General features: G+C 39.6%; 2 protein-coding genes across 7 annotated transcripts in view; one reads left to right on the top strand and one right to left on the bottom strand.

Moving 5' to 3' along the window:
- Window positions 1-12,378, top strand: part of DCUN1D3 (defective in cullin neddylation 1 domain containing 3) — a 34,592-nt gene that overhangs the window by 11,394 nt on the left and 10,820 nt on the right. The gene's annotated exons all lie outside the window — the stretch shown is intronic.
- The window catches only part of REXO5 (RNA exonuclease 5), a 73,439-nt gene continuing 61,620 nt past the window's right edge, over window positions 560-12,378 (bottom strand). For all 5 annotated transcript variants that reach the window (XM_082430986.1, XM_082430987.1, XM_082430988.1 and 2 more), the window contains one exon: window positions 560-5,626. In XM_082430986.1, the coding sequence (XP_082287112.1) occupies window positions 5,569-5,626 (58 nt within the window). In that variant the 3' untranslated portion in view covers window positions 560-5,568. The remainder of the gene's footprint in view (window positions 5,627-12,378) is intronic.

Here is a 12,378-nt window from a genome sequence, read left to right as displayed (position 1 = left end):
ATTTTGGTTTTGTCATTCATACTATCTTCTCTCCCGAGAAGAAATAGTGACCTGTGTTATTTGGCACATTGGAAAAGGGAAAAAGCCTGTACTCAGGGCTATATTTTGCAGGATTAAAAATCTCTTTTCTTACTAAAATCTGTTTCGTGACATGCATGACATTCATCCTTTGCACAAATTCACAAGACCCACCTTACTCAAGGTAGATGTCAGGTTTCTGACAGAGTCCATTTCCCTTGGTGCAGAGGCTAGTCATTATTTATAGATAATTGCTGATGAGTGTGGAGATATTCTGAAAGGGGATATGCAGGGGTTGTGGCATTTACCTTTGGTCTATAGACTAGGATTTGCAAACCTAGAGTGAGGTTGTTTAATACCTTCTCTTCTTGGGAAATTGCCATTGGATCAATGAGTCTTGGTTAAGATTTCTTGAGGGCAGCTGAATAGTTGGGCTTTTAAAGATGAAAGCCACGTAAAAAACTATTCTTTCCCAATCATACAAATAATTATCTCCGTGGTAGTATAATCTCCATAGAAGTATAAGCATTCAAGACCATACATTTATTTATTTATTTATTTATATTAATTAATTAATTAATTTATTTTTGGCTGTGTTGGGTCTTCGTTTCTGTGCGAGGGCTTTCTCTAGTTGTGGCAAGCGGGAGCCACTCTTCATCGCGGTGCGCGGGCCTCTCACTATCGCGGCCTCTCTTGTTGCGGAGCCCAGGCTCCAGACGCGCAGGCTCAGTAGTTGTGGCACATGGGCTTAGTTGCTCCGCGGCATGTGGGATTTTCCCAGACCAGGGCTCGAACCCGTGTCCCCTGCATTGGCAGGCAGATTCTCAACCACTGCGCCACCAGGGAAGCCCAAGACCATACATTTAAAAAGATAAATATAATTTTGAGTCAGAATGAAAGATGTGCAAACATAGTGGTAGAGTTCAAGACCTTTTCAGACCATTCTTACATGTTTCCAGCACCACTTTGGTTTTCTCATAGTAGACTAACCTTTTAATTCATCTGGAGTCTTTTTACTTCTAAAGTAAAGCCCTTTTAGGATGCTGGAAACTTGAACTTTCATGGTAACCTTCAAGTCAAAAAAAAAGGTGTACTCGAAGACTTCCTTTAACTCTTGACTTTAAACCTCCCTGTCAAAGAACCGGAATTGCTTAATTTATCAGAGCATTTGCTTTTCTAAGTTTCCAGCTCACAACCATTCTGTGGCGTAGCAGAAAGAGATAATAAAAAGTTAAGCAACAGGTAAAAATCTTTTCCTGTAGCCTTTTCCCCATTTGGAAGCAGTTTTTCCTTCCCTCTGAGCAGTTTGGCCTAAGCTCCTCCTTTTTCTGATTTGAAGCTTTACTATTTGCATACAATGCTTAAATTGACTCACTCAACACCAAGTTCTGAACATCTCCAGTATTTAGTACTTTTGACTCAGGCTGCTTAAGCAAAAGATTACAATAGAGGCTTAACAGGACAGAACCTTTAAAAACACACTTTAATGGTACTCAGGGTTTCCAAACAGATACAAACTATTTTCTAAGAAGAACCAGACTATGTAGTTTTCAAGTTAGACATATATGAGCAAGGAACCAGCTTTCCCAGATGGAATGTGGATCATTCACAGAGAACTTCTGAAACTCAAAACTTGTCTTCTAGGTCTTGGCCTCCAAACTTGATTCTCTCATCACTGTCTTCAAAGTGAAGTATGTGTAATCTGCATTTTTCTTAAGGTGCCAACTCTAGGATTGGATGCATGGTGCTTCAGGAAAAATAAATATGTTTATATGTTGCCAGTTTTTCATTCCAGTAAATTTGAGTGCCTTTTGTGGACCTTGTTCTTAAGGACCTTATGGTATGAAAACAGATAGAACAACAAATAGAAAATGTTGTGAAACCTGTGCCCAAAATGTTAGTGCTATAAATGGAGGTGTGAAGGGACAAAGAGGGTCTAGGTCAACTTGAAGGAGTCAGGAGAGGAGTCCTGTGAGAAGTAAAATCTGACCAGGGCTCAAAAGACCAAGACTAGAGAGAGGAAGCATTCCAAGCACAGGTAACAGTATGTGTAAAACTACAGAGGCATGAGAGGCCATGACATCTTGGGGAATGGCACATGTTTCAGTATGCCTGAGGGATGTGGAATGAGAGCAGGAGAATGACAGTAATTGAGGCCAAATTCAGAAGAGCCTTGTATGCCTTATTAAATTTGGATTTTATTTTGTAGATGAAGGGGAGCTATTAAATAATTTTGACTAGGGACATGGCATATTCACATGGGCTATATGTGTGTTAAAAAGATCAATCCAGTGGCAGTGTGGAAGACACTGGAGGGAGCAATCCCAGAAGTAGGTAAACTGTGAGAATACTGCAGTAAAGGTGGTAGGGGGCTGAACTGTAAAATTAGGGAGTTAGAATTTACAAAGTTTGGCATAATCTGATGAAAGTTTATTGCTTGCATGTCCCACATGGGTTTTAGGCTGAAGGGTGCTCTGCTCCATACAGTCTCTCAGGGACCCAAGCTGATAGGGGTTCCACTGTCGTGTGCTGTACCATCTGAACTGTCTTGGTCACCATGGCAAGGGAAGAGATGGCTGGGATGTCATATGCCAGCTCTGTGCTTGGGCTTGGAAATAAGTATCACATCTGTCTACAGCTGACTGTGTCATTTCTGCCTACAGCTGTTTGGCCAGAAATAGATACATTTCCCCATCTAACTGAAGAGGCTGGGAAACTGGGGGAGCTGTTGGAATGTTGGCTGAGCTTCTCTGTCTGTGCTACAGTGTAGGGACTTGAGTAAGGTACTTTATTTCTGAGCTTATTTCCTCTTCTGTAAGATTGGAATATCAAGAGTACCAGCCTCAGTCCCAGAGACTCTTTTAGGAGGATCCCCAAGACACTTTCACAGGATCTGGAAGATCAAATTCTCTTCTTAATAATACTAACATCATTTGTCCTTTATACTTTCATTCTCCCATGAGTTTTATAGAGGCTGCATGACATGTTATATCACAGACGATTGAATGGAGAAGCATATATGGGAAATTAGCTGTCTTCTTTTAAGCCAGACCTTAGGGACATTTGCAAAAGTGTAAAACAGTGTCACTCTTCTCATTAAGTTTTTGGAAATACAGTTATTTTTCATAAAAATGTTGTTTATGTTAACATGTCATGGTTTATTATTGATATTTTATTTATTTATTTATTTTAGAGGCTATTATTTTTTTTCCTATACAGACTTCCCCTTTCCCTAAGTCTTCAATATTTTATTCTTTGTACTATACATACTTTGATAACCTTGCTTAAAATGCATACATATGTCATATGATAACACATGGTTTGTATTTTGATTTTTTAATATTTTAATTTAATTTAATTTTTTTAAGGTTTTTTTTTTTTTTTCATGTGGACCATTTTTAAAGTCTTTATTGAATTTGTTACAGTATTGCTTCTGTTTTATGTTTTGGTTTTCTGGCCACGAGGCATGTGGGATCTTAGCTCCCTGACCAGGGATCAAACCCATACCCCCTGCACTGGAAGGTGAAGTCTTAACCACTGGACCGCCAGGGAAGTCCCAGTTTTTATTTTATATTGGAGTATAGTTGATTAACAATGTTGTGTTAATTTCAGGTGTACAGCAAAGTGATTATACATATACATGTATCCTTTTTCTAATTCTTTTCCCATTTAGGTTATTACAGAGTTCCCTGTGCTATACAGTAGGTCCTTGTTGGTTATCTATTTTAAATATAGCAGTGTGTATATTATTGATATTTTAAATGAAGTAATACAATATTTTAAAATTTCTCAGTTAAAAAAAGTACAAACCTCATAGGGTAGCTGTAGGGATTAACTGCTGTCATGACTATAAAATGCCTAGCATTGTGTCTGGCACAATAAATATATTGGCGGGAACCTTTAAGTTTGATCTTGAGCTTTTCTTACTATGGGTCATATCTAATTAGTGGATTATAACCAACAATTAAAAACCGAATGAAAGAAAAGAAATAGCATAAATTAGAGTTCATCATTGAAGTGAGAGTAAATACTGCTTAATGAGTGGTATGTGTGTGTATATACATGTGCATTTGGTCAGGATGTAACGTGTTTTTTACTGAAGGTCGCAGTTCAAGTTGGAAAGACAGTGGTCTAGTTCAAGCTCTTATTTTCCAGTGACTGAAAGACTTGCTCTCATTTTGCAGTGACTGAAAGACTTATGCATACTAAACAAAAAAATGACTCTATTGTAGTATGCTTTTTTGAAAGAGGCAGTTTAAACTCCGTATTTTTCAAAAGTGGGCTTGAGAAGCATTATCCCTAATTTTGAGAAAGAGTAGAACATGGTTTGAATTTAGAAAGTGTTTATTAGATGCCAGTTAGCCCTTTTCACGCTACCATATACACTTCCTGCCTTCTTGGAACTTTAATCCGAGGTGCAGTCACTAAAACAGTAGCATCTTTTCTGTGCTTGTCATTTCTGACTATCTGCTTGAGAGCCATGAATGTTTATGTTCCATAGGAATAAATAATGTACAATGCATTCAAGTCTTGAATGCATAGTAGAAATAATTGTCTATTATACTAGAATGTCATCATAGACAATAAAAAAAATTCAGTCAGAAGAGCTTACTGGGGAAGGAGTTAATGAAATATTTTCCTTTCTTTTTTTTTTTTTTTTTTTTTCTGGCCTGGAAGAAACAAGTATCAAAGTTGTATTTAAGATTGTTAAGTGACTTCTCATAATGAGTAGTGATGTCAGCAAACTGAGGTACAATGAGCAACATGCTGTGTCTTTTTTGGAGCAGTGGTGGATAGTTATGCTTTCATTTTGATAAGCCCATTGGTGACACTGAGTAGTACCCTGGAGTACTTAGGAGTACATAGGAGTTAATACTGGCTGCCTGGCAGAAGTGGATTTGTTATATAATTTATGGTACCCAGAAGCCCTTTGGGGAGGTCTTTATTATTATCCTGACAGTATCCATCTAGGCCTGAAGATTAATTTTTTTTTAAAATTTATTTATTTATTTTTGACTGTGTTGGGTCTTCATTTCTGTGCGAGGGCTTTCTCTAGTTGCGGCAAGCAGGGGCCACTCTTCATTGCGGTGCGCGGGCCTTTCACTGTCGCGACCTCTCTTGTTGCGGGGCACAGGCTCCAGACGCACAGGCTCAGTAGTTGTAGCTCACGGGCCTAGTTGCTCCGTGGCATGTGGCATCTTCCCAGACCAGGGCTTGAACCCGTGTCCCCTGCATTGGCAGGCAGATTCTCAACCACTGCGCCACCAGGGAAGCCCGTGAAGATTAATTTTTGTTGTTCTCATGTAGTTCTACCAGACTGATTCTCATAACTGAAAGGGTAGCAACTTGCTGTTAAATGCTGGCACTTGGCTTTTGCTTTTGACACAAAGGTATGTTAATCAAGAATGGGTGTTAGGAATCCTGAAATGTTTCAGTTAGTGATTTATTGTAGTTTAGAGGCTTTCCCAGTTAAACTGATTTAACTTCTGAAAAATGAGTCAATTCAGGGTTTCAAACGTTTCCTCTTCGACTAGCCTCAAAAAACGTTTATTAGCGTTTCTGTCTTGTAAATTGCTGCTGCAATTCATTTGTGTCAGTCCTGCCACTGCTGAAACAAATGCAGAAGGAGTGTCAGTTTAGTTTTCCATCGTCTGATACATGGACTTCTTAACTCTATTACTGGTGGACGTCCACTGTTAGTTAAACAAGCCTGTACTATTTTTTAATGACTCACTGAGAAGTCATGTGGTGGTGTGATCCCTGTCCCCAACTACCAGCACTTAAACTTATAATTTTCAATGTATTGTGTTAAAACAAACTTCTAATTCTGGCTATTTTTCCTTTCAGTTTTAAACCTAAGGTTGGAAGCTCTATTTTTATAAAATACTCTCCTAGAAAAGTTGCTCGTGTCACTACCTCACATACTGGCCCTGGGGGTGGGGAGAGAAAGAGCTGACTGCTTCACATGGCTAGGCAGAAAGTGTGGGCTGGCCTGCCAGCCAGCAGAAGTGGGATCTGCCCTTTGCTTTCTTGGCAAGTGTGTCTGGCTTTGAAGGCCCTGATTAGGATTTTAGGTCTTGTCCTTTTCTTGCCGTTACATGAAACGTAGTCTGTTGTTTCCAGTGGTTCTAAAGAGATGGAGGACCTCGATGGTCCACATCCCTTATCCTCTTTGACAAGGTATGTGCTTCATCCCTCAGACTTAAAAGCCAATCTGTCATCAAGCGAATTTTAAAAAATACTACAGTGGAACAAGATAGCTTAAGAAGTGTAAAACTGGCTGTGAGTTCTTCGTGTTCACTATGTAGTATGCAAAAAAGCTGCTGGCTTTTGCCCTTGCATCTCTAGACACCTTCGATGTGATTTCTTTGTTCATTGCGGTAGAGAAGAAGCAGTTCCGACCAGCAGCAGAAGGTTTTTCACTGACTTCACCTGCTTGGCGAACCCTTGGAACTTCCTAGAGTGCTGCATGGCTATGGCTTGAATAAACTGTCTGGACTTTCACCCTTGCTTAAAGGAGAGGCAGGAGTGATTTCCATTATTATGTGAATTTTTTCCCAGGGACTAAGGTACAGGTCAAAAAGAGGCACTATAGGATGAACATCTCCCAATTTCAGCTTCAGATTTTGGCTTTTGCTGTGTTTGAGGTGAAAATTAGCTTGTGGAGTGAGGAGAGATGGAGCCTATACTGCTGAGAAGCTGTGTTTGTATCACATTATATGGTAACTGATGAGGTAGGGAGTAATTGGAACAATGAGACAATTTTCTACTTTCTCTTTGAAGGTAGTGGGGTGTTGAGAGGCAAGGCATTCAGGAGGAATTGGACCTTAGGAACCAGCTCTTGAGTGGCGAAATTAAGTTCTACTCTACATTCTTAGGGCTCTACTTCCTTTACTGTTGAGTATTTGATAACATCATCATATAATTAGAATTGGTATGAATAGCTATCATCTGTTAAGAACTATGTGCTAGGGACAATGCTGAATATGCCATACTCATTTATTCAAGCATGAGTTAATACATTTAAAATGTGCAGAGACTAGTGCCTTGTATAGAAGTGCTCGACAAATATCAGTGATTATTATTTATTCAGGAGATAATTAGCAAAACATTTGCTTACATGACAAAGCTTACGTGCACAGCCAAAGTGGTGAATAAAATAAAATCCCTGCTCTTGTGGCAGTTACCTTCTAGTAGGGGGAGCGGACAATAAATAAGTTAACAAATAAGAATTTCAGAGAGTGGTATGTGCTGAAGAAATAAAATAGTGTGCTGGATCAGAGGGAGAGGGCACTTTAGATTGGTTGGACAGGGAATGCATCTCAGCATTTAAAGGAGGTGCATCTGATATGAAGGAGCCATTTATTCTTCACCGTGACCCTTTGTCCCAATTTTCAGGTGAGAAAACAGAGGCGCAGGGTGACTAAGTATGTGCTGGGAAGTGAATAGAGCTGGGCTGTACAGACCCAGTCATTGTGCATCCAAAGCATGTCCTATCCTTCCCAGAAAGGCAGCTGTAGGAGCTGCAGTATCTGCAGTTGGTTTTGAGTGAAGGAAATGAATGTGGTTGCAGTGCAGGTAAAACCCTCATGCAGTTCAAAAAAGTTGCAATGCATGGACCCTTAATCATGGGGCGCAAAATTAGAGTATGAGTGTGTGTACGTATGTACAGTTTATTTTGGGATCCAAAGCTGTCTTCCGATTTTCAGAGGTGGTGACAAAAAGAGCTTGTGGCATTGCTGCTTTATTTTAGGATTTTCTCATATTGTTTTTTTGGAAAATAGGGCCTACCTGCTAAGGCAGAGTTTATTTATTTATTTTTTTGTGTTATTTATTTATTTATTTATTTTTGGCTGCATTGTGTCTTCGTTGCTGAGCGTGGGCTTTCTCTAGTTGCGGCGAGTGGGGGGGCTACTCTTTGTTGCGGTGCACGGGCTTCTCATTGCAGTGGCTTCTCTTGTTGCAGAGCGCGGGCTCAGTAGTTGTGGCTCGCGGGCTCTAGAGCGCAGGCTCAGTAGTTATGGTGCATGGGCTTAGTTGCTCAGCAGCATGTGGGATCTTTCTGGACCAGGGCTCGAACCCATGTCCCCTGCATTGGCAAGCGGATTCTTAAGCACTGCGCCACCAGGGAAGTCCCAGGGCAGAGTTTTAATAGACAGCATTGCAGTTAGCCATTAGGTGGTGGCAATTTTGTCAGATCAGTATGGGTGGGAAGTGGGTGGGAACTGGGCTGGAATCATAAGATGTCTTACTTTGCCAAGCCTGTAATACCATGATGCCAGCCACCAGGTATAAAGCTCTATTTTTTATTTGATTATCTGCTTATCTTTACCCATGTTAATGTACCCTTTGGCCTCATGCCATATGAGGTCACATTTGTGAAATAAGTAACTTGAAGAAAAAGGCTCAAACCTTGGGGCCTCAAGTTTCAACCTGCAGGGAATGTATTTCCAATAAAGACACACTAACATGGGCATTTCCTGTCACCGTCTTCAAAACCTGAATGCTTTCTAAATAGGCTCTTCAGTACTTGAAACCAAAGAGAAATTGTTTCAATAATAGTCGTTGAAACCAAGAGGGTAGCAAAGTTCTGGTCAGGTCTGGTCTTTCAGTTTCATAGGATGTGGTTTAGATCAAATAACCTATTTTAGTCGGAAGATTGATCATGTTATTGCATAGGAAAAGAGTTCCAAGAGCTTTTGCTTTACAGCCTTTCACGTGGTGTCTGAGTGCTGGAAGGAGGTTCCTCCTTGGGAACATGAAGATGACAGAAGTATACACAATAGAAAAAAGCAGCTGTAAGTGCTCTGTGGCATATTTGCTTGAAGGAGGCTTAAGGTTGTAAGAATTGCAATTGGAAAGGTTCTTTTTCTCATTAGTCATACCATCTTTTAAATTCTTTTAAATAGCATCATCATGGTCCACCCAGTTGTAACGGAATTTTACAGTTTGCTTGAGTTTGGGATCGTTGGTCTTAGGGTTCAGCTCAGGGGTCTCTTGATATATTGGGTTGAAATTGTGGCCTAGTAAGTTGGTCTTCGACCATGGTATCAGATCTTCTGTTTCTTTGCTCTGTGAGTAGAAGAGATCTGAGTGACAGCTGTATCTTGGTAGGGACTCTTTCTGTTGTGACAGAAAACCTGACTTCTGGCTTATGAAAAAGGAGAATTAATTGGCTCATACAACTGTGAAGTTCAGGCTTTGATCTGACTTAGGTACAGTTGGATTCTGGGTGCAAATAATGCCTTCAAAACTGATTTACTCTTTGTCTCTTGGTAGTGATTTTATTCTGGTGTCTTACATGCATTTGAGTTGAGACCCATCTGATAAGAAGGGACAGTTTAACTCTCACAGTGACCCTTGGATGGGCATTATTATTTTCCCTGGTGCTCTTTCTGGTAAGATGACCAAAGCAGCTCCAACCTCCTTTGCTTTCGGTGCTAAGATTCACTTTGTCTGACTTAGGTTACCTGCATATTCCTGGCCCAATCATTGAAGCCAAGGGCATAGGATGCTTTGGTGGGCTTGAGTCACATGGTCCATTATGAGCCCCACCCAACTTACATGACCAAGAGTGAGGGAGAGGAATCTTCTAGTGAAAATTGGTGGCCACCTGATGAAGAGCCTGGAGGCTGGGGGAGCAGACAAGTCTCTGCTGTAAGCGATAATATCCTTTGGTCCAGTCTGAAGCTAGAAAGCCATATAATAAGTCTGTGGTCTAAATCCAGCCTATTAACTGTCTCAAGGGTGCCACAGTTCCATTTTGAATGAGGCTCTTGCTCCCTGGGCATGTGATTCACTCAGTTTCAAGTCCATGGGTCAGACCCTTCTACCCCAACGCTAAACCTATGATAAGGGGACCTCATTAGACCTTAGGATGGGCATTATCTTTTTTGTGTGTGTATGGGACATAGGGGAAGGTTCAGTTTCTTTTGAAAGAATAAATTGGGGAAATGTAGATATAATTGAAACATACCCTTATGATTAATCTCTTCCTGTCCCCCACACCGTACCCCACCCCCATCATTTAACAACACTGTCTTGAAATCCTTGGAGCCAAAATTGTTGGATTTGTCAGTCTTTTGATGTGATTTACAATGAAGCAAATGGTCTCTCTCTTGTTTTCCATCCTCCTTTGGCGGTTTGATATTTTTCCTTAAATATGTCTTAAAGTGCTTTTGGTAAGGTGTTTTTTTTGGCTTTTTTTTAAGAAATTGAATTAGTTGACACATATTACAAGATGATGTAGATACTCCCAGTACACTCCCATTATATAAGTTGACACTACTTTTTTTGAATTCACATTGAATATTATATATATAATATTTTTTTGCACAGTCTTTGATCTGTTGTTCCACTTCTAGGAATTTATTCTCAGGAAATAATTATAAATGTGCTGAATTTTAGCTGCTATTCTGCTTATTATCCCAATATTGTTTATAATAGTGAGCTATTGGAAGCAAACTAAATGTCCAACAATGAGAGTTTATTTTAAATTGACGAATTATCAATGAAAGACCTATCTGGCTATTAAATCTGTTTTAACAGAGAGTCTCAACCTTTCTGTAACCCCTCTGCAGTGCAGCACCAAATTTTTGACAGATTGAGTAGTAGGCTATAAATAGTTTATGGGTTATGTGAAGTAGCTGGTGTGTCAGTGGTGACACCAGTACTGCCATTGAATGCTGCTCTTTTAAAAGCATTTGATGAGAGAAGATTTATATGAAAAAGTATTCAATGGAAAAATTTGCAAAATAGAATGTACAATACAACCCAGTTTTGTTTAAAAGTTCAATGTGTGTAGTATGAACATGCATGTATTACTTAGGTGTGCCATCCATATGTGCTTATATAAAACACTGAAAGGATATACTCCAAAATATTAATTGTAGGTGGTGGGATACTAGGGGACTTTTTTCTCTTTATGCTTCTTCGTATTTTCTAAACTTTACAGAATAACTATGTAATGCTTTTGAATTTGGCAGTGGGTAAGAAAGTCTTAGTGGCCTTAGTTCTCTGACCAGCTTACTGATGTGGTTGAAAACAGATATTCTTTTATTATACAGATCTTTTTTCTGTCCCTCTTCCTCTTCCCATCTACTGTGCATTAGCAGTCAGCTTCCATCATGGGCCTCTAGGAAAAAACTGATAAATGTGGCCTTAATGAATTTGGATTTTTTTTTTTTTTAAAGAATTAGCAAACATCACATTAGTCACCATGTGATGAACCTGAGATCTATTTAGAAGAAATGTGGCTCTAGAAACCACATCTGTACATTTGTGGTCATTCAGGTGCCCCTCTAAGACGTCTGCATGCACTCATTTATCATCTTTATATTGGGTTCCTTTCTCATCTTTTGACTCATTTCATAGTTTCCTTTCTTGCCTTTCTTTTACTTAGATGCAAAGACCAAATCTCAACTCCAGTTAACTATTTTTCAGTCAGTTATTGACTACTGAATTCCTCAGGTGACTGAAAAGTGAACAGTTGATGTGGTAATTGGGTGTTTGAGGACTAATTATCTACAATCTGGTAGACCTCCAGGGTGGCTGGTATCCATATGCTAATTGGAAGCAGAGAAGTGGTGCCTAACCAGTGATTTTACCTTCAGTATGGCCTAATGAGGCTGTATCCTGAAGATAAGGTCCAAGCTAAAACCAGAGATAAAGAGTATAGCATATAGCAGGCATGCCATTTTTATTATGGTACCACAGAGCACAAATCCAAGACAGCCCTCTGGTTTTAAACAGGAAAAGTTAGTTAATGAAAAAGCTGGTGCAGGAACAAAAAGAGTGGCCAACCTAGAAATATGGTGCCCGTTAATGATGCGTACTTTGCAAATAAGTGGACAGTCTGACTTGTCCAGATCAATAGTGACAGCAAAAATATTCCAAGTGTGGGTCAGTAGAATAATTCAGCTCTTTTTTGGTTGTTTTGAGTCATGTGGGATTAAACATGTAGCAGCTCTGGAACCCAGAGACCAAAAATGCTTGATTCTTTGGTATTTGGAAACTTTATAGTATACGTGTGTGTTGGCTTGGTTGTATTTGGCAAGTAGTATTTGTTCTGGCCAGCCCACACTGACTTCAGTCCTCAGACCTCAGTTGTATATATATCCTTAGTATATCTGAAGTATGCAAGGTAAGGAATGTAAGAACCCTTTAAAAAGAAAAGAAAAATTCTTTTGTACAAAGCTGACTGGTCTTAGTCCTGTGACCTAAGATTATTTTACAGAAATATAACCAATTGGTTTATTTTCTTTTTTAAAAATTTTACCTTTCCTCCCTCCCTCTTTTCCTCCATCCCTCTTTCCGCACTTTTGAGATTGGTTGATGTAGAAAGTCTTGTGTTCCTACCCA

Source organism: Balaenoptera physalus (genome assembly GCF_965194825.1).
Source record: "Balaenoptera physalus genome assembly, chromosome: 16".
NCBI lineage: Eukaryota > Metazoa > Chordata > Mammalia > Artiodactyla > Balaenopteridae > Balaenoptera > Balaenoptera physalus.
Note: the sequence above shows the minus strand (reverse complement) of the source record. Positions and strands in the feature narration are given on the sequence as shown.